Here is a 22,940-nt window from a genome sequence, read left to right as displayed (position 1 = left end):
TAACTAAAAAGGAATCCTTCTTTATGGAATATAATACAACGAAATAGATACATTAGAACTTTGTATATAAACTCAATATAAGTAAAGTAGATAGGATTTTAAGTGCATTATGAATGTACATGCTTAAATAAGTCATATAATGAGTTTTGACAAGAAAATAATCACATTATTTATAGAAGTTTTACATAAACTTTATAAAAGTTTTTTTTAAGTGGGTGGCATTGCATGTTTATATGACAAAAAGTGCGACTTTAATAAAGCTTGTAACTGGAGGAAGGGAGGAGGGGAGGAGAGGGAGGGAGAGATGGAGGAAAGGAGACAGGGAGAGAGAGAACGTGTGGCTGATTTTGAAAGAATGTTGTCCTCTCAAAGCAAGTTTATCCCAATGATGAAAATAATGCGCTTCATAATTTTAAAACTGCCCTGTTGTAATTGTTTTAAGACTGTAGCGCATTTTTCACTGATTTTTTTAAAAGATAGCTAAAAGTCTGTTGCACTTGGCAGGTTCACTAGAATCACACTGGGTTATAAAGTTTTGGGTAAAAATCAAAAATTAAAAAAAAAAAAATGTCAAAAGTAAAAATCTGATTAGAAATTAGGGTCTGTTTTCTCATGTGACTTGTAAACCTACTCAAAAGAGATCAAGTAAAATAAGAATTCTAAAACTCTTATCAATACACGTACATAGCAATTCTAATTTTTTAAGATGACTTTTTAAAAACCAATACTTAGGTGTTAGTACCAAAATATCACTCCAAAAACTCAACCTTGCAATTTGCTTCCTATAGGTGGTATCAGGTACTATCAATTGTGTGTGTTTTCATATATTACTAATGAAAAAACCCTGATAAAGTAAGTGAATCTAAAGAAAACCCAGGAAATAGTGTAGGTTAAATCCGTACTCCAGGTGCTTACTTGCTGCCCTTAACGGGCTTTAACGTGATGGTCTTTTTCTGTCTGTATCCCTTCACCACATCCCTCACCACATACACGGTGCTCCATGAGGGCAGAGGACCGTCTACACTGTTCACCAGTATCCTTAGGTCCTAGGACTCTGACAGACACATCATAAGCAATTAATCTGTTAATTAATTTGTTGAATTAAATTGTCTTGTCTCTCCAATGGCAAGGTCCAGGATGTGTCATTAGGGCTCAAATTCCAGAGTGTTTCTAGGGAAGTAATGTAGAGACACTTACAATATTAACTAATTGGTCCAAAAGATAAAAGGAAAAAAATTCCTTTGCCTGAAAGACACAATACCCTAAGAAAAGAATACAATGAATAGATAATTACAAGAGTTTAATAAGTCGTATGACAAATGGAAAATACATAATTTCTCTTTAAAAGTGAATGCACTTAGAATAAAATTCAAAACTTAACATGAAAGAGTCCTACCTGATGTGGTCTTTCTCATTTCCAATTTCATTTCTTATTCTCCCTCATGTTCTTTGCATTTCAGCTACCCCGGCCTATTTTCTAAACCTTGAATTTGTCAACCTCACTCATATATTACAGTCTCTGCAACTGCTGTTCCTCCTGTTTGGAATACCTTTTTCTCAGACCTTTGCAGGTACTTTACTTTCCTGTTCATGATTTAAGTCTCAGAGAGAGCTTCCCTTATAGTTCTGTCTCAAGGAGATTCCCTTGCTTGTCCCTAGGCACTCTTTTACCATGTCTTAGTTTCTTCACAGCACTTAACCAATATATGAAATTGTAGGTTTAATTGCTCATAGTTTATCACTTCCCATTAGACTGCAGAATCTAAAGAAGACACACTGTCCTGTTCATAGCTGTAGTAGCTGTAGTTCCTGTCTTGAACTGAATTTGGCACATGACAGGCATACATTAATATTTGTTGAATCAATAATGGTAGATGTAAGCATAGGGTGTTAGAGAACACTAAAAAGGGACAGTCCTTTAAGGAATGAGAAAACAACAGAGCTAAGGGCTAGAGACCAATTCCAAGTGATATTGTTTAGGATCCTAATTAAACCACACCTGAAATCAGAATAACATTTTTTTTAATGTGACTGAATACATTTCCTTTTTGCTTAATCCAGTTTTGGTTGGGTTTTCTATTATTTTACTAACAAATACAGTTGTCATTCAGTGAAACCATAATTTGAAATCCTGGAAAGTTGATTACAGTTCTACTTAAATAAGAATACTGTGACATTAAGTTACTCTGAATAAAATAATGCCACCTCATGGAGTGGTGGACTCCTTCTGTCATTGCAGCAGACTAGGCAGAGGCAAAGTAACCTCATGACTGAGTTATTGTGTGTTGAACTGAATACTTTCTGCATTTCCTTCTTACTGAAGCTTCCATAATTCTATAAACAAAACACCCGATGCATTTTGTTAAATAAATAAAACTTTTGAATACTTTCGGTTTTGAACTTGTCTGCCTTCAGCTTAGAAGGTTACATCTTTTTATTTTTTTGACTCAAATTTACATCTGTTTAATTAATGTATTATTTTCTTTCTACTCTCTATTTTATAGTGTTTAAAAATATTAGTGGACCGCTTGGTTCTCTCTAGAGAAAAATCTATTGATAAAATTGAACAAATAAATATGCATATATTCTATTTTCCATCAATCTAAATAAGACATTAATAATTTGTTGTCATGTAGAAAACAAATCTATACTTTTGGGGCATCTCTGTTAAAGAGACTACTAAAATTCTTCCTATTTTTTGAATAGGAAAGAATGATTAAGCAGAAGGTATTCAAATGAATCAAATCTGAGGTTTAGGGTAGTTCTCCATGGTTTCAATTCTCAATTCCCTATTCAAACATTTCTAGTACAGGTCAAGGCTAAAGGGGTGAAAAGGGGTCGATAATCAATAGCTCAAATGAGGCACTGATCAATCATTTAGGATAGAAAAGAAAGGATTTTAATTGATTTGAAGAATGTTTTAGGAAGCCCAAATTATAAATGATTCCCTAAAAGGAAAGATAACTACAGAAGTGCACTTTCGTGCTCTCAGTCTGATGTATTGATGACTTACATTTAGCCATGATGTTTATTGACGTTGTACTAGACAACCCCCCCCCCCACCCCGCCATACAGGGACATCCTTTCACATTGTTCTGTTTTTCTTCCCCACACTATTTAGGTTTTAACTGCCTGGTTTTAACATTAAAATGCTTTCAACATTTAGCTTTTTGGATGGTGAATCTGCATTGTGTAGGACCTATTTTAGAGGGCAACTTCCGCTTAAAAAATGTGATTCTGTGGCTCTTCCTGTCTCTGCACATGCTCAGCACCCTCTTGTCTCCCCCATGGTTTGCATTATTAAAAAGCTTTGACATGGCTCATCAGAGCCGGCTGCTGTGTTCCAAACAGGGTCCTGTCAAAACAAAATCAGCATACCGGGCAACACAGGCCAGGCCAGCTGAATTCAAAGGATATTACCTAAATCCCTCTGTATATTTTGCCTTAAAAAAATGCCAACACTATGATTAGTCTGTCTCTTTGTTTTATAATTTTTATTGTTTTTATGTTACAAATGCCCCCCCCCCCAACTTTCTGAGTCATAAGAATATATCACCAAATGACCTACTTGGACATTTAACACCACTGCGCTCAGAAAAGCCTCTGTTTAAGTACCTAGCTGTTTGAGATTCCTGTCAACCGAATACAAATGAAACGGAGAGGAGAAGGCTCATCACAGGGGTTCTGCTGATAACACTTCATTTAACATATTTCAGTTTAGCAACAAGGGGCCACAAAAAGAAAACTATTTTATTTAAAATGACAGGGCGACTATGTTATGCCCACTGTAACTATGTCCCACACAGGAAAGTGATGATAATGGTAATGGGCCACATTTACAGTTTAACTCTATGCGGTGATTCCTCTCAAATGAATTCACCTCTTGAGTATGACACATTCATATCACATCTCAAAGGCTCACAAAATTGTTATTTCATAGATATTGAAATACGGGGGGGGGGGAAGGAGGGGTGTTCGATAGCTATTCAACAAAGCACGAAGCAGCTGTACGGAGCAAGGTGTTAGGGAGATTCTAGCATTTAATTGATATGCCAGACAGTGTTTAAAGCATAAGAATAGAAAATGGCCAATTTAAATGTGGTTATAATTAGCTGAGGCTAACATTCCGTTCTGTTCTGAAGTTTTAGGAGACATGGAATCTACAAAAGTATCAGGTCTAATAGTTTCAGGAGGGATCCGTGGTTTTATTTGATCTTACATATGTAGATGAATGGAAGTGCCTCTCTGATTAGTGTTATTTAAGCACTGTGGATTACTTAGAAATACTATATTCGGAGACCAGTTCTGACCCTGTGTAGTGAGTAATGTTTATTTGAGATCTTGACCTGAAAAGCTCTAAAAATAAGTCAAATAGTAGTATTCTAGGAATTTTTACATATTGGAAATCACATCTCTAGCAACTACTACTACTAAAAATTTTATATGGCCAGATAAAATGTGAAACTGTTAACCGAAGTTATGATTATGTTGAGCAGTGCTTTCTGAATTTCTCATGATTGGCACTACTACTGTGGAGGCCTTAGTACTTCCTGGTCAATTTCAAACTTATGAAATCTCTTTGATGTCTTTTGCTTTATCTTGAAAGGATGTTTTTGTCAAATATTAAAAATAGTGTTTTTATAGTTAGTGTGGTGGTGGTTTGACTTGGTTGTGGTTAGGCTGCATGTGCACTTGTGTAGTGAGCCTTTCCCCCAACTGGCAATACAGAACACTGTCCCAAAGTTAGCAAAAAAGCTGCATTCCCTAAATCTCCTGTTAGAACTAATTTTCAGTTAAGATGAATCATGATTATCCTCTGATTTCTCATACTCCCAACATACAGTGCTAAGTAATCTTGTGTGTATATGTACCATAGTTTGTGACTTATAGTATTAAACTATAAAATTCTACCCTGTAGATCAGTGTGTACTGATAAAATGCTTACTTGCTAGCATGAAACTATGTGATTGGAGCCATTATAGCAAAAAATAGGTGCCCTAAGAGGAGTCATGGCACTCCTGACATTACTAACACAAGCACCTGGCTACCGATTCAGGAAAGATCTTCATTTCTGTGTCTGTGAAAGAGGATCAGATAAAACAATACAGTTCCACTTCTTGCTTCTGAATTTGAAACAATATGTATAAGGATATTGCCCCTGAAAGTAAGTGATTGTGTCTGGTCAGCTGGCTAGGGCTTTTTCTGGCTTGTTGGAAAAATATTTGTTTTCCTTGTCCTAACTCCCAGGTGCTACTGCTGAGCAAATGAGGACATCACTGCCAGAAGTATTTGAAAAGAACAAAAAAAATTGATTTGGACAATCTATGTGCTCCTGTCATTGACAGAGACACAACTGCGACCAGGGGTATGACTAGGGTCAGAGCAAGGTTAAAAGAAAAGCACCCAGGAATTCTCTCTTGTCATCAGCTTTTCAATCTAACTACTCTTGGTTAGCTGCAGGCAATATATAAGTTTTCATCAAATACCAAGAGACGTTTCATAGTATTTACAAGTTGCACTTAAAATTTTCCCAAGAGGTGGCTACTTTTGCAAGAGCAAAACACTTAAAATGTGAAGTTCAGATGGTTAGCACATCTATGACATATGAGGATTTCCTGACAACATGGAAATTATAAGCTTATTCATTACCAACAATTGAGTGAGTTGTATGTGAAAGCAGGTAAAAATACTCCTCCTCCTAAGATAACTATTTTAAGGCTGATATTGATTCTGTTATTTTTAAAAGAAATAATTTATTCTTACCAAACAAATATTATCAAGAGATCAATTACTATCACAAAAGAAAGGCTATCTAGGTTTTTTAAAAGATTGCAGCAAACAATGCAGAAAACCATTAAAATAAAGAAATATGTGGTGCAAAAATGAGTCACTGAATAAATTGTGTCCATTCTGTGGCAGAACGCTAAACTATAAACAAATCAATTTAAACGTGTTAAGCAATATAAGCAGATTCAGAGCAGCAATATCGTCTATGAGATGCAAGGACCAATACTGCTAAACAATACTTTAAATAATTTTCCTTAATATGAGAAATAGAATTATTTCTAAAATTTCCTTTAAACTTGATCTCTTGTACACATAAGTTCAAGATTTCACACTTTCAAAGTTTTCTTTTTTTTTATCAATATTTAGCTATAAACTCAGCTGTGAGGATACGCATGAGCTAGGAGAATATCCCTGAAGAACTAAATATAAAAAAATTAGTCCTGTAGTAGGATCCAGAGGGGAAAAAATTAAGTAAGTGCTAAAGAGACAAGTGTACATGTATTAAGAAAGATGTAAAACCTGAGAAATTTTTAAAACCTGCTGATAGCCTTAATTTTTCAACCTTTGGCAAAATACATTATAAAAAAAATTCTTGTCTCTGTGCATAATATAATCAAGGCATAAAAATTAAGGAAAAGTTAAGCAACGACAATATGTCAGGCATTAATGAAAACCGTTCAAAACAGTAAGTTTAAAGACACATAATTCAACCAGCAACGCTATCCAAGTTCTCCAGTGCAGATTTTGAAGAGAGCAGATTTCTTTTTGTGTTTTCACGTTTATGGTACACACTTCCTGTCTGCAGTTTTTAGAGGGTCACTGTGAGTCCTCTAAAGGTTTCTTTGCCATTTAATATTATAAATAATTATGTTCCTAAGTGGCAGTTCAAAGCTCAGTACAGCACTCGTACAACACCACGGGAAGATCAGGTGACCTTTCTCCAATTCTCCTCTCTCTGGTGCTGAGGACAGACAAAGTGATATGTCTGTCATACGCCATTACCATTAGAACAGAATCTTGTTCTTTTATTACAACTGAACTCCGCCAGATTTCTCAGCAGGAATGCTAAGTGAAATCAATGTCTTGGATTTCCAGGCTGAGCTTGGAGGTCACAGCCACTCTATCATTTCTCAGCATTATCCTTTCTAGCGCACGCACCACCCCCTCAAGCCTCCAACTGGCACACAGCAGATTGAAAACAGCGTGCATCAGAGGACTCAGGCTGTACAATTTCACAGTCTTTTGGAGCCCCTTCCCTTTGATTCCCCCCTTCCATTTTTTGCAAATTGCAAATAAGTTTTGTTTGTGTCCTTCTCTGGAGTTGTGAGTCAAAGGCAAATCTAGGAAGAAGGGCAGGCAAGAAAACCCAGAGAACATGGTTGATTTTTGACAGCTGTCAATAAGATCATTTTCCTTACCTCATCACCTAGATGTGGCTTATGATTCTATTTTTCTATTCAAAGTACAATAAAGGTACTTTCAACATAAATCATCAGTTTGGCTTATGCCAGGTAGGTAGGCAGATAACACAAAGCTAAATAAAATAATTCTATTGTATAGTAAGACAGACATGAAAATCCACCAATAAAACACACAGAAAATGCCCCCAGGACACTAAGAATTGATTGTTTCAAAATATATATATAATAATAAAGGATAACAATTTATATATAACTAAAATGGCTTTGTGAAGGCAAAATGTTTATTATACCATGTATAAATGTCAATTCCAGCCTCTAAGAAACTAAATTCATGTATTGAAATGGGACCTCTTTATTTATTGTTGCTTGTATTTTTTTAGCTATGTTCTTCATTAAAATGACAACAGTAATATTTATTGGTCTGGCTATTTTTAACCCAGTAAACTTTACTGCTTAGCTAAAACACCAAGCACATTTAAGACATCTTTTCTGACAATAAGAATGGTGGTAGACAGTGTGCTAGAGGGCAATGAGCAAAGAAAGGACATATTTTTATTAAATCGTGGTTGTTACTTAAAAAGAGGCACTTTATTCTGGGTTAAACTTTTTATGTATTTTACAATAATTGTAGGTGGGAAAAAATACAACATCCATGGTTTTCTTAAACTTTATATGATAGAAAATTCATGAAGGCTAATTTTCCAAAAGTGAAATTTAGCGATAAACTATAAATATATTTTTAAAATTATGTATAATCATAGCTTATAGAAACACAATCCACTTTTTTACTAGTACTAAACAAATGGAGGTGTTTAAAACCATAGAATATGGCAGAGTCCTAACATTACTGAAATAATCAATCTTTGCATCCAGTCTGTGGAGTTCTATGAATGTCTGGAACCATATAGCTCATAAAGCAGTGTCCTAATCTTGGCCAACTTTCAGTCACTTTTACATTTGCCATGGTTACCTAAGACAGTATTGTAGCAAGTGCTCAATAAACATTTGAATGGATGAATGAATGAATGAACAAATAAACAGATGCATAAATGGATGAGGCTGACTGACATCAAAAGCTTCATGATTATTTGAGTTAAGTCATTTGGAGAGACGATATTAATGATAAAAAGTAATTCTAGGAACCAGGAAAAACCCATTAGTCCTTTACAAGTGAACTATATACTATAAAATCATAAGATGAAACATCTTAATGTAAAGCATCATTATAAAACATGATGTGAAATCACATTAATAAGTCATGGGAAAAAACCCAGAATGATACCTCACAGAGTTACTTGTGTATGACAGTGATTGTGCTGCTACAGCTATTTCTTTTTCTCAGTGTTAGCCTGTACACGCAATACATTGAAACTGCTGGTCCATGGAGACACCAAAACCTCACTGCTTTAAAATTAAATTATATTTAATAAATGTTATAATTATTACCAAGTTTTAAAAACATATGTTCTGCTGTGATCATGAAGAAAAGCAGACCAGGCCTTAGGTATACATCAAGCACAGAACATGCAAGGTCCATTACACAGCAGAAAGAGCTCTTAAAAGTGGCTTATGCATATTTCCTAATATCACAGTAGTAAGTACAATGTTTTGCACTATATATTTGCACATGCTGCTGGTGAGGTCTAAGGTCCTTGTCCAGGTTCAGTTACAATTCCAAATGTATTTATCTCTTACTATATAAAAACAGACTTGGAGGTTTTGGGGAGGTGGAGGCTGGAGGACACTTTCCCAACCCATCTCTTCTCTTTCCCAATTTCTACTCTGGATTAATACACTGACTGCGAAAAGCACCTGCCAGGGCACTACGGAAGGAGTAAAAAAATTCGATTGTTTTTTTCTTTTGCAATACTTTCTAATTTTTTCTCTGTGTATTTTTTCAACTGTTGTGACTACTCTCAGCCTATTACTCTTTAGGCATTTCAACATGAATTCATGAAATGAAGAGCAGAATCAATTTTCTAGGTAATTCAGCAAAAGACAAAACAGTATTATTTTGGGGGTAAATTAACTGTTATCAGTTTTCTACTTAATATTTTCTAATTGTTAGAAAATATGTGTGATTATTTCCCTGATTAATGTCAGGAAAAATTATTTTATGGTTACTCTTTTTACTTTTTCCACAGAAAGTTTAATATATTCATATACTATCATCTAGGTAAGATCTTAAAAATCACAAAGAAATTCAAATTAATTTTTCTGCTTCTCTCTTCTTCTGAGCCAAGAAACAAATTACCTGAAACTCTCCTGATCCTTTTCTACATTCTCTCAGGAAATGTTTCCTTAGCTCTAAAAACAAAACTATTTCTAAACAGTTTTACTTTCAACACTAGTATTATCTTCCTATCTGTACATGATCATCTCATTGGCTGAATAATACATCAAAAATTATGTCTATACTATACCTCATAATAATAGTTATTGATATTTATATAAAACATTTTCTGTATGCACTAATCATACTCATATATTAAGGTCTATTTCAGTTGCACCTTCGGGAAACTTTTCCCAGATCTCTCACTGAAGGTAATAATCTCTTTGTCCTAATAACTTCCAATGCACTTTATCTGTAACTCCTTCTAAGACTTTGTATCGTAGAGGATGGCTATCTATTTTATAAGACTATAAAATTCTTGATGACAGCACACCTATCTGACAAATATTTGTGTCACTCACATTTCCTACTATAAATGCATGTTTGTTGAATAAACGAGTGACTAAAGGTATGTATGCAAATTTATAGGGACACCTTCCTTACTGATCCTACTAGACTATTATTTCCTTGGAGATCTAGCGTTTAGCCCAGTTGCTGGCACATAATAGATAGTCAATAAATCTCACTGAATGAAAAGGACACTCTAAATGTCAAAACATGTAGTTTCTTCAAAAGGGTACCTTGCTTTTGGGTGGTGGGCTGTTTGTGCTCTTGTCTGTGTGAATGCTGGTAGGAGACACAGCAGCACCAAGGTTGCCGTGGGGTATGCCTGGGAGCTTTCCTCCTGGAGACACCTGCATTGCGGCTAGCTGGGCAGCATATAACTGCTACAGAAGAAAGAGAGAGAGAGAGGGAGGGAGGGAGAGAGAAAAAAAAAGGACTGAGTAATAAAATAAATGCACCTCCCAGAAAATACCTGTAATAAGATGTGGTATTTTTCCAATTGGGTATTTTTGTTTGTGCCCTGGAATATTGAAAGAAAGACACTGTCACCTCAACTTTCATGCCTTACTTCTCTGGGGAGAAATGACAGATACCACACATAAGGAATTTTAGTGTCAGTATATACAGGGACTGAAAACAAGTAACAGTCATCTGTATTTACTCTTTGCCAACATCAGTGGAGGAAAAGTATATCATACTATATGGTTAATACCTTTATTTTAACCATTTAAAAATTTACACGGTGTGTTACAAAAGAATGAAGCTTCATACACCAAGTAATTTTCTTACTATCCATATGGGTTCAAGCCCTGTATATTTCCTTTCTTTGACTTGCTGAAAAGGGCAACTGCAACATTTTTTTCTGATTATTAGCTGTGTAGAAATACAAAAAAGCCACTGGGAGGGAATGGAAGGGGCCTATTTGAAGAACATTATCGGGTCAGTCTACCTCAGTTGATAAAAGTTAACTGGCTGCTTGCCAGAATGCCACTTCACTTCATGATATATAAACACAGACAAACTTGAGATAATCTTGAGGATTAGGGTTTTAAGGAATACTATCTAAATCACACACTCTTCGGCTAAGCCATCACATAGTAATTCTTATTAAATGACCAATAAAAATTCTTCAACAAATCAATTTAATAATAAGGGAAAATTTTACTTGATGATGATAGCCGTATCATGTAGTATCTTAAAACATGGAGGTTGCTTTAGATTCAGAGTCATATCAAATGTTTAGATTAATACTCTTCCATCTCCATTTAGCAGTTTGTGAAAATCTGATTGAAGAAGCAATTATTTATATACACATATACAAATATTAATAAATAAGTGTATAGATATACACACATATATATACATATATATGTGCGTACATATATTTAAAATACAACCCAATTTCTTATTTCTCATTTGTCTTAAGATTTCATGGATAGCTTTTACTATGCAAGCTAGAACTTCCATAATAAAAAGACTGATGTTAAAGAAAAAAGCTCCCAAGGAAAAGTGCTGTGAAATAGTTCTCTGGATTATCTTGGTTTTTCTCTGAAAGGGAAATTTCAAAGGCTGAAACTGCTCAGGATAAGCCAGAGACTCTGATAAGTGGGGTCTCTCTATAAATGAAATAATGAAGACTGAAGACTGGCATTTATATACATACATTTATAAACATATACATGTTTATACATATATATGTATATACATACATATATAAACATACATTTACATTTTTCAGAGTTTCTAGATGCTTTGTTCTAAATGAAAACAGGACATTAAAATTATTTTTAAAATTATAGCTTATTGTTTTATGTCAACTAATGCAAGATACATTCCAGACAAAAGAAACACCAGAGAAGTATATTTATACTATCAGTAATGACTGTCCCACTCCCCCAATTTTTTTTGCATGCATTAGAATTATGTTATTTCTTACCCCAGTCAATCAGAAAGAATAAGATTTAATTCATAAGTCTTTAATAGATTACATAAAAAGTAAAAGGATATGATGTCAAATATGATGAGTGGGAGTGTACCATTTTCAAAGTGTCAGAAATGACGCATTTCCCACACTTGGGTTAAAAACTTGTGTCTTAAATTCTGTGATTCACAAAGTAATTTCTTCCATCATCATCCTGAACTGTTTATGAAGCCATTAAGAAAATAACCAATAACCCAGGATATCACTTTGCAAATCAAAATTTTTTCCAGTGTACTGAATTTTAAAATATATGTATTTTAAAATACTGGCTGGATAACTGTATTACATATTGTAAATTTCACATTGTACTGTATATTATATCCTTGTCTTTAAAAACGATTCCAGTGCCTATTATTCCTAGAAGGTAACAACACATATTTCTGGTTTAGTATACACAAAATATAAAATTGTTCCATAATTACTAAAGATGACATGGGATATTTTAACCTCTGTAGCTAAAAGGAAAAATGTGAACAAAATAGTTATTCAAAATTTGATTTGATTATTAAAAAATTATTTCAAAATATTGAAAAAATATTGACTATTTGTATTAATTAGATTATTAAATAGATGGACCACTCATAAAAGGTAATTAAATGTTTAAACATAAATCACTACAGATTCACAACTTCCAAAGAAGTATTAGAACTACTATTAAAAATAGAAGTATAAATATGTTCCCAAACCCTTTAATGAATTTAAAGGTAGGAGATGGTATATACTTGGAATTAAAAAAAATCATACATGTTCTTCCTTCATTCAAATAAATGCATTGTTTTAACCTTTTAAATATGAAATTAAGGTTTACCTCAGTTGAATTATCCTAAAAAATTCCTTTGAGTAGAAAAGAAGATAAATTTGGAAAATACATGGGCCCATTTAAATACATATTTTTACTAGAACAGTATACTAGTAACTGGTATTTTTACAAAACACAGAGAGTTAAAGTAATTAATGATGAAAAAGTCATAATCTTATTACTCATTCAGTATGGCTAACATTAAGTAGCACTTCATTCCCCCCAATCTCACATATCCCCTTCCTCATATTTGGCTTTCTCTATGCAAAGGGTCGATATATAGACCTACTTTTCCCCAACTGTGATTAACTTTCCACTATTTCCAGATCATTACATTTCCCACCACACACATCTGATCTTCCTAGTTTGCCAAGGTTTGGAAGTAGGAAAGATCTATTTTCAATATATTTTAATTTGTGTCAAATATATGTGTTCCTTAAATTTACATTATATTACAGAAGCATAAAAAGGCTTCAAGTTTCAGAGAATCTAACATACTTTGGGTCTGCACAAGTAAAATAAACCAGAAATTTTAATACTGCTGGGACCTAATTTGGCCATTCACAAGTTAAAACAAATTTTCAGTAGATTTAAAGAAGCTGACAGTGGTTTTCATACCTGGTTATATATCAAGGGTAGGCAACTTAAAAACTAAATGCTGCTGAGACTTATTTTAATTCAACCTTTCAAAAAACTAAATCCATTTGTCTATCCATTAAGATGTGTATTGACTGATATTAAAACAAGAAAGTCTAGAGATGATTAGTATTTTATTTCATTTATTAAATGTTCTTAAAGCAGAATCAAGAATCATGTAGGTATCTGTACTGAGGGAGGTCTATAATCTCAGAATCACTGGCTGACCTTGGTGAGCGGGAAGGGGCATGAAATTTGTGGCGACTGGAAAGCCACCTGAAGTAACAAGCATCCTGTGAACTATAGAACTCATTTACATATTATGTACATATATAATTATAGTCACTTGTAATTATATATAAATAAAAATGTTTAAACAAAAACCTGGCTCACATTTTTCTTTAAAGGATAGTAGAGAAAACCCGGAGTTAAATATAAGGTGTATTATGATAAATGTACTTTTATAAAACACAGTCAAGTTGTTCTTAACATCAGAAAGAAGTTGAGAGATCCTAAACATAAAAAGCTGAAGATTAAGGAGAACACTCAGGGCATGATGTTAACCAGACTAACAGAATAACACTTTTTTACCTTGAAGAATAATTTGACCCTTATCTTGAAACGGATATGTTAGGGGTTTGGTTTGATCTCTAAAACTCCCCAACCCCACAGAGCATTAGGTTTTCTATTCTTTGTATTACTTAAAATATTGCATTCTCATTCCCTTTCCCTTCCCCCATCCCTACACCTACTTCAGAAAATGATTTTTTTCTTTTTTAATGGAGACAATCACATACAATTAGGTTGGAATCTATTCATTGGTTACTTAGGGTCTTGGTGCTAATGTGCTCATAAGTATGTTTCTATATATCTATCTATACATATAAGTAACTCTCACTTTTGTCTCAAACTGTTCCGTAAAACTACATCTTTGTCTCTTCAGTGTTTTAAGCTCCTTCAAGGACCATTTCTACTTTTCGAGGGACAGTTAAAAGGAAGGCAAACCACAATTCTAACCCCAGCTCTGAGCTAGTGACCTTGGGTGACCAATCTGAACCACAATTCCTTAATCTGTAAATTCAGGGATAAATAAAACTGACCTTGCATGGTTGCTGTGAGAAATACATCACATACTGTGCATAAAACACTCACTTGATCAATAAGTAACAGTTATGATTATTAATGGATTAATTATACCAAGTAAGAACTAGGTAATATTTACGTGCTAACCTCCTACTACAGACTCTGGACTGTGCTAGGTACCATGGGGGATACAGAAAATGCATAAACATAGTTTCCTCCCTAAGTCAACACTGGTGCACATAAAATATTGAGAATATAAGTGTACTGTATGTAACTATATGCCACTGTTAAAGGCATGACAAAAAAGGAAATGAATCAGTGCATTCTGATATGCTTTCATTATAGGGGTGTAGCTAAGCTGAGCAGAATAAAAGAGGTGGCATTCTAGGGAGGGAGCACAGTCTAAAGCCAGGCACAGGAGTAGGAATGACCCGGCTGTTGCAAAGGGAATAGAGAGGATGGTGTGGAACAGTAGGTGAGAGAGTAGGTGGTAGACAGGACAGTGACCTAACTGAGCGCGAACCTTGGGAAGAACAAAACAGTACTGAGTGCAGGCTAAGTTCAACTTACAGAAAATCGTGAAATATAAGCAAAACAGTTTAAATTTAATATGTAGGCAAGAGAAAGCCACTGAGTGTTTGAGAGCAATACATATGTTTTAAACTAAAACATACATATTGTTTTAGTTAAGATAAGATAAAGACAAGAGTAATATCAGTTATGAGGTTATCAAAATTTAGCAGCAGTAATTTGAATGAAAGTTTGAGTTGAAGTAACAGTTGTGAAAATGAAAAAGGAAAAAAAAGAAGATTCCATGATCTGAGTGAAGAGTGCTAACACACTGCACAACCACTTAATATTGTTTTTGCTAAGTTAATTGTTTAAAATTATTTTATAAGTAGGATCATTTTTTCCAAATGAAATTTCATATCAAACACTGATACATAAAGAGAGAGAAAAAAGAGGTGTACTATAACTGTAAATGAATTTTACATATTTTAACATTTAATTAAATGAGACCAATGAGGTTGTTTTAACTATCCCAAGAATTTAAAGAGGTACAGGGCTGAAAGTTGAAGAAGTCCTTTATCACACGTGGTGATCAAGAAAGCTCTCAGAAATAAGTAGTAGTCATTTCTAAACTCTCACCTAAGCAAACACATATAGACCTAAATCTTTAAAAAGAACGTTACAGAGCTAAAAACTCCCTTGTTAATAGCATCTTGAAGTTCAAATATATGTACAGAAATGGGAGGTGATTTTTTTTTAAGTGTAGTGACTGAAATCTGGCAATAAAAGTTAATATGTCTACAATGTGTTAACTGTTTGGATTAGAGATTTTAAAATGTGTGTGTTGTGGCTTATTATGATTTTAAAAGTTGATAAATGTGTACTTCTAAAGCTTACATCTAACCTGAGAGATTTATGTTAGATACGATGTATATGAAAAGCATGTTTGTTTTTTTAAGGGCAGGGACAAGGAATAACATTTGTGAGAAAAAAATTCAGAAAGCAATTTCAAGGCTCCATAAGTGTTATCTTTATGGCTTAATTTCAGCTTCGTAATGTATCTTAAATGTGGAGTTTAAAGAGAAACTAATGTACTGAAGAAAATCTTTCAAAACATATCAGCATGTTTCAATGTGAATAAATTTGCTTTGCACATTATTTTTCATAATGTTTCTTCACAGAAAATTATCAGAGCAACTTGAGTTAAAACATGGACTTCTTGCTCTAATACTGTCAGCTCTTCTTTTTGAGGTTATTCGAGCATATTGCATGAAAAACACAATAGGCCTTAAATTTGTTGGATTCCAGGGCAAAAGTGCAAATAGAAACTCACATGCCAAATATATAAAAATTTACAATTTACAAATCTAGCTAATGATGTTTTAATAAAATATGGTTCATTTTGCCATCTGGACAAACACACCTTCAAAATAGCTGGGTGCAAATGAATACCAAAATGAGATACCACTTCACAATCCGTTAGGACAGCTATTATCAAAAAACCTGGACATAACAAATATCGGTGAGGATGTGGAGAAATTGGAACCTTTGAGCTTTTCTGCTGGGAATATAAAATGGTGTAACTACTTTTGGAAAACACTATGGCAATTCCTCAAAAAATGAAACAGAATTACCATATGATCCAACAATCCCTCTTCTGGGTATATATTCCAAATAATTGAAAGCAGGGCCTGGAGCAGATATTTGTACACCCATGTTCACAGCAGCATTAGTCACAGTAGCCAAAAGGTGGAAGAGATCCAAGTGTCCATCAAGGGGGGAATGGATAAGCAAAGTGTGTCATATACATACAGTGGAATATTATTTAGCCTTAAAAAGTAAGGGAATTCTGACAAATGCTTCTACATGGATGAACCTTGAAGACACTATGCTAAGTGAAATAAGCCAATGATAAAAGACCGAATATTGTATGATCCCTCTTATATGATGCATCTAGAGTAGTCGTTTTTAGAGAGACATAAAGAGCGGTGGTTCCCAGGAGCTGGGGGTCGGGTGGGGAGGCGGAAAGGGATGTAACTGCTTAATAGGTACAGAATTTCAATTTGGGAAGATGAAAAAGTTCTGGAGATGGATGCTGATGATGTGTTGTACAACAATGTGAATGTACTTAATGCCAATGAACTGCACATTTCAAAATGGTTAAGATGGCAAATTCTATGTTATGCGTATTTTCCCCTCCACACACAGAAATGATGTGGAGGGCAGATGTGAATTTCGATTCCTGCTCTCCTTGGTGTTTTAAGACTAGGCCCACAGCCTGCGTGCCTGCTCTTCTTACCCCCAGCTCCATTCAAGAGAAGATGAATGGTTTTGCCCTAGATGGAATACCTTTCTTGGCTGTGACTATCTTCTAAAGCGCTGCTAAGGTGGGGCCCAGCTGCAGCCCTGCTAGGTAGGCGTCTTCAAGGAAGTTGCAAGAGAAAGTTGGAATGGAAAGATATTCCAGGTAAGTGAACATAACATGCAAAGTCATAAAGTTAACTTTTAAATCCACCAACAAAATATATTTAAGTATTTAAGGTTTTCCTATATACCATAGAGGGAACTTTTAAGAGAAACTTTCCTCTTCCCTTTTTAAAATAAAAGTACACACTCCTTCTACTTCCCCTAGGTTAGATGTGAGGCTATCTTCTTTTGCAGTCAACACTACTGGGGCAGGGCTGGAGGAGACTGAACAAAAAGAGATCTGGCTTCTTCCGTTTAGCATGTTTTTGAGGTTCCTCCATGTTTTAGCACGTATAAGTAGTCTGTTCCATTATATTGCTTAATGGTACTCATTTGTATTGATATACCATATTTGTTTATCCATTTATCCAGTTGATGGACATTTTGTTTGTTTCCAATTTTAGGCTATTATGAATAGTCCTGCTATGAATGTTCCAGGACAAGTCTTTGTGTGTTTTCATTTCTCTTGGTTATCCGATTCCTAGGATTGGATTTTGCTAGGTCATATGGTAAGTTAATGTTTACTTTTTCAAGGTACTGCCAAACTTTCTAAAGTGGCTGAATCTTTCTGCATTCCCACTAGCAGTGTATTATCATCAATAACTTGGCATTGTCTGTCTTTCGATCATAACTATTCTAGTAGAAGTGAAGTGGTATCTCATTGTGGTTTTAATTTGCATTTCCCTAATGACTGATGACATTGAGCATCTTTTCATGTGCTTACTAGCCATTTCTATGTCTTCTTTGGTAAAATGTCTATTCCGATCTTTTGCTCTTTTAAGAAATCGGGTTATTTTATTGTTGAGTTGTAAGAATTCTGAACATCTGAATTCAATTTTAAAGAGTAAAACCTATCAGAGAGACTGTGAGGGTCCAGTTTAATAGCAGTGTTTAGCTTTTATCAAAAGGTCCATAATGATAAACAATATAATGACAATAATAAGTAACAGAAATAAACATATTTTCCTCTTATATAATTTTTATATACTTACACAATAATTTTTTAATTTTTTAATTTTCAAAAATCCTAGTAGAGAAGTACAATACCGATTGTAAAGGACCATGCACCCTTTGTACCCATCAAGGAACACTAGCATATCAAAGTGAGCTCTGAAAGTCGATGACTTTTTTTAACCACTAAGGGGATTGCTGGAAGAAACGGAGACTCGACAGAGTTGACAGGCAGCTCTAAAGACTGAGACTCTTTGTCAAGTCTGTGTTGAGGGTGAAAGGCTTGGGGAAGGGAGTAGATGGTTAGAGCTCTCTTCTACCCTCCTTGGTGGTATGTAAGTGGGGTGGGGGCTGGAGGGAATGAAGCATTTCTCCTGTTGCTTCCCCAGATCTCCCGGAGACCATGGGAAAAAGTGATTGGGAGAATCACAGGTGCCGCAGGAACTTGGGAGGCATTTGAACTTCATCTCCCGTCTGGCATTGCAATTGAAGAGTTATTCTCAAGGGAGCAAAGGGAGTGATAGTCTGGGTATAGCAGGGACTGGAGTCACTTGAAGAAGCAAGTTCAAGTAAGTATACGCAATGTGGACGATCCAGGATCGTGTGTATTTGGACACAATTCCTAAGGAAACTTGAGGAAAAGAAAGAAACGTATCAAACCGAAAGAGTAAGTAAATTCAGGCTTAGTACAGATTTGTGGAAATGAAGGATAACTAATAGTATATCAATGGTGCATAATTTAAAAAACGAACCATCTGGAGCTGTTGGAATATAAGAGTTTCAATGGCAGGTTAAGCAAGGAAATGACTTCAGTGGATAAAGTCTCCGAAAGGCTGGATGGTCAGCGGACACACAGAGATGAGTTCAGGATTGCAGGAAGACAAGCCACAAGGGGAAAACAATTGTCACCCACTTCAGAAAGGAATGCTTTGCCTTTAGAGAAAACTGGTGAGCCACTTGGAAAACCTGCCTGAGGAAATATGGGGCTGCCTGCTAGGGTCTCCAAGGCAGAAACTACTGCTATTATGACCCGCATCTCCTTAAATACATCACTCCTGGGTGGTATGTCTTGGAAAAGTTACAATACAAAAGTAAAATATTATGTCTGGCTATAGTGCGGTTTTACTATTAAAAAGCTATAGTAAATACATGTACAAAAGCTATATTATCTATGTAAAGCTGCCATCACCAAATATTAATAATACATAGACGATCTTTATTATTTTATTCCAAATTCAGTCCCACTCAGTGTGATACTTGGAATACGGAGCTATCAAAGAGGGATGTAGTGTTGAGAGGGTGTGAAGATGGCATCCTGCTAAAAATTAAAGAATACATTTGAACTTATTTAAACCTGAAGACCTTTTTCACAGGTATGATGCTCTCACGCTGTTTCTGTCACACTGCAGATACTGAAGCATATAAATAAGAAACACTTCCAATGAAATAGATTTTAAAAGGCTTTCTTCATTTTATTACACACCAATAAACCTTGAATAGCTAGAAAAGCATTTTGACTTTTATAATTGAAGCAGTTCCTTAAAGAACCAGATATATTTGCAAGAGTCATGCAAGAAAACACCAACTGAGAGTTTCTCTCTCTCTCTCACTCCTTCCTCGTTTTTTTCTACTCCACAAGCCATCTTCATATACTGCACAGTAATCCATTACAATATGTTCCAACATCTGCCTCCCCATATGATGTATGACCTATTTGATTGACCCTTTTTATGCCACTCCAGACTTGCTGTTCATTACTGTGGGAGGATGAACACTGCAGCTATTCCTGAGGTCACCAACCAGTAAGTACACCTCCATTTGGCAAGGTAAGGAGGACACTGGCTGTAAAGCTCTTCAAATCGTTTCTAGATCAGTGACTCTACTCCTACCTTTAATTAGTTTAACTTATGGGAATACAACACTGCTGAAATTCCTTTCAAAGTAACAATAAGCACAGAAATGCTTGTTTACTGGGGAAAAAAATCTTTTGCTACCAAGAATTCATCATTAAATATAGAAAAGCTGAGTATTATCAGAAAGAATTTTAAAGCAAGCACTTATCTTTGGCTAAGTTCATAATTGTGAAATCATTGTTCGTGTTATCCCCATAGGTTGGGGGGGAGGGTGTATAATTGTAATCAAAACATTAAAAACAGTGAGCATTTTAACTCAAAACAAAAAGAAAATGAGTGTTAGTTCATGCTACATCAGACTATATATATTATTTTGTATATTATAAAAAACAGATTCACTTCCAGAATGCATACTCGCTGAAAGCTTAAAAATACTTGGCATATTTGGGAGAGGAAGTGCAATATCTATGATTTTCTCAGTGACTATGATGTACCACCCACTTTGCTATTAGTCTTTATGCTATTTCAGGGATCACACACAATTCTGTGTGTTCAATGAGGAAAGTGAAAGCTCATAAATTGCCCGAGGTTAAGTAACTAGCAGTGTTAGAAGTCTGAGTATCCCTTAAAATTCTCTTTTCTATTACATACCATATAAACTTACCATATGCGTAGCAATGTTACAGTGTGAAGGTGCTTTCCAAACTTCAACTTTACATGATGAATTTATCTCCCTCTACCCCACTGGGATTCCCCTACCTGCTGGCCACTGGTAATAAGGTTTTTCCTAAGCTCTGAGTCAAAGATAGTTTCCAAGACCAGGGGTTAAAGGCTTCAAGAGTAAAAAACTTCTTTAATCTCTAGCGACAGAACTCTACTTTCCCTGAAGAAAGCGCACAACCATTAAAGATTTTTGTTTTCTTTAGTTGTTTTGTTGTACTGCTAGTACTAACTAATAGACAGCACATGTGATGGGTTAAATTTAAAAAGACTTCTTCCTATGGATTTCCCCCTTATGTTTTCCTTCATTTCTTTCATTGTAAACCATTAAGATTAAGGAAATATTGCATATTAATTAGTGTTGGTTATTTGAGTACATAACATTAAGATGAATTAATCTCAATTTCAAGAGGAATTGGATACAGAACGATAATAGCAGCAGCAAAAATAATCATAGTAGCTAGAGTTTACAGGAAGCTTACTGTGTGCCAGGCCCAGGCCATGTCTCTCTGAACCTTCTCAACAACCTTAGGAAAGACATTATTATTTTGTGGAGGAGGGCACTAAAGCACAGGGAAAGAAAAAGTCATTTGTCCGAAGTCACACAGGTAAGCTGAGGTTACAATCCAAGTCTTTTAATAGAGTTTATAACTCTTAACCTCTATGCCTTATGAAGCTCTTTTCCGGTCATGCTGATATAGTAGTAGGGTCTGGGGCTTTGGAGCAAAGAGATGAACAAGCCTGGGGGGGGGCAATTCTAATAGTACTTCTGACAGAGACTGGGCTCTTCTGATAGTAACTACATTACTGCAGATGTAGGGTAGGAAGGAATTGAGAAGTACCCGAGGACATTTTTCCTAGCATTTTCATCTTCCTCCTTCCACTTGGTCACTGCCAGTAAATATTGTCTCAGTTTGGTTTTCTTCTCAACTCATGGTGCTGGGGAAACATTTAAGAGAGAGCTATAATATGGTCAGACAGACCAGGAAAGACTTCCCTATAAATACGATTAGTTAGAAATCAGAAGGATGAGATGATGTAACTACATACATGGAGCAGGAAGAAGTATTGGCAGACGAACCTTGTGGTAGAAGAGAACAAGACAAATACAGGGCCTTGGAAGAAGGTCAGTGAGGCTCCAGTGTACGTGAGAGGTGTTTGGAAAGGTAGATGGGAAGCTAGAACAGTTTAAAAAGAGGAATGATGTAACTAGATTTGCATTTCCACAAGGTTAGTCTCGATATACAATAATATGAAGAACTGATTGGAAGGGTTTGGTTCACCTATAAGCCACTTTTACCTAGAATGATGTTGACCTAATCACTTTTTTTACATGATTTAAAATTGATTCAAAATCAATTATAGAATAAATCTGGATATAAAATTTTCAACATTTTGAGTCTCATCCTTATTTAAATATTTGCTCTTTCCCGTATAATTTATACTAAGAATTTAATTATATTTTAAAAACTGTATTTTGCTTCAATTCCTTGATTTCTCTAGACCATTTAAAAAATATAAGAAAAACATATTTAAAATTGGCTACTATTTGCACTATCCAAATCACATATTACTCTTAAATCAATTAAAATAACAAAAATACACCTTGCATTTAGAGTGTATTTCGACTTTCATTAGCTCCTCTGATCACAAAAGGCTTCCTTTTCAATTGTGCAGGCCATATTTCTCATATATCATCGAAGTAGTTCACAGAAATAATCAGTTGTAACTCCTGCTTTCCTTCCTTAAATTGATTGATTCATTCAATATTTATTTATTTGGGCACCTATTATGCACCAAGCACAATTCTAGACACTTAGAACATATCAATGAACAGAGATCTCTGCCTTAATGAAAAGAATTTTAATGTTTTTCCCCAAGAAAAATTATAAGACTTAAATCTTGTTATATCTGTCCAGTAGTTATCTAATATTTCTCCATATGACACTATATATTACTTATGATTATTATAATTGGTAATTTATATATCCCTGATTCTTAACATTTTAAAATATTGTCTTTGAAAGAACTGAAGTCATTCTTAAAAGTAATGATT

General features: G+C 34.8%; 1 protein-coding gene across 4 annotated transcripts in view; it reads right to left on the bottom strand.

Annotated features, from left to right (window-relative positions):
• Nucleotides 1-22,940, bottom strand: part of SOX5 (SRY-box transcription factor 5) — a 990,465-nt gene that overhangs the window by 62,350 nt on the left and 905,175 nt on the right. For all 4 annotated transcript variants that reach the window (XM_082419737.1, XM_082419736.1, XM_082419738.1 and 1 more), the window contains one exon: nucleotides 10,122-10,268. In XM_082419737.1, coding sequence (XP_082275863.1) covers nucleotides 10,122-10,268 — 147 coding nt within the window. The remainder of the gene's footprint in view (nucleotides 1-10,121; nucleotides 10,269-22,940) is intronic.

This window comes from Balaenoptera physalus, assembly GCF_965194825.1.
Source record: "Balaenoptera physalus genome assembly, chromosome: 13".
Classification (NCBI taxonomy): domain Eukaryota; kingdom Metazoa; phylum Chordata; class Mammalia; order Artiodactyla; family Balaenopteridae; genus Balaenoptera; species Balaenoptera physalus.
This window is presented reverse-complemented; position numbering and strand designations above follow the sequence as displayed.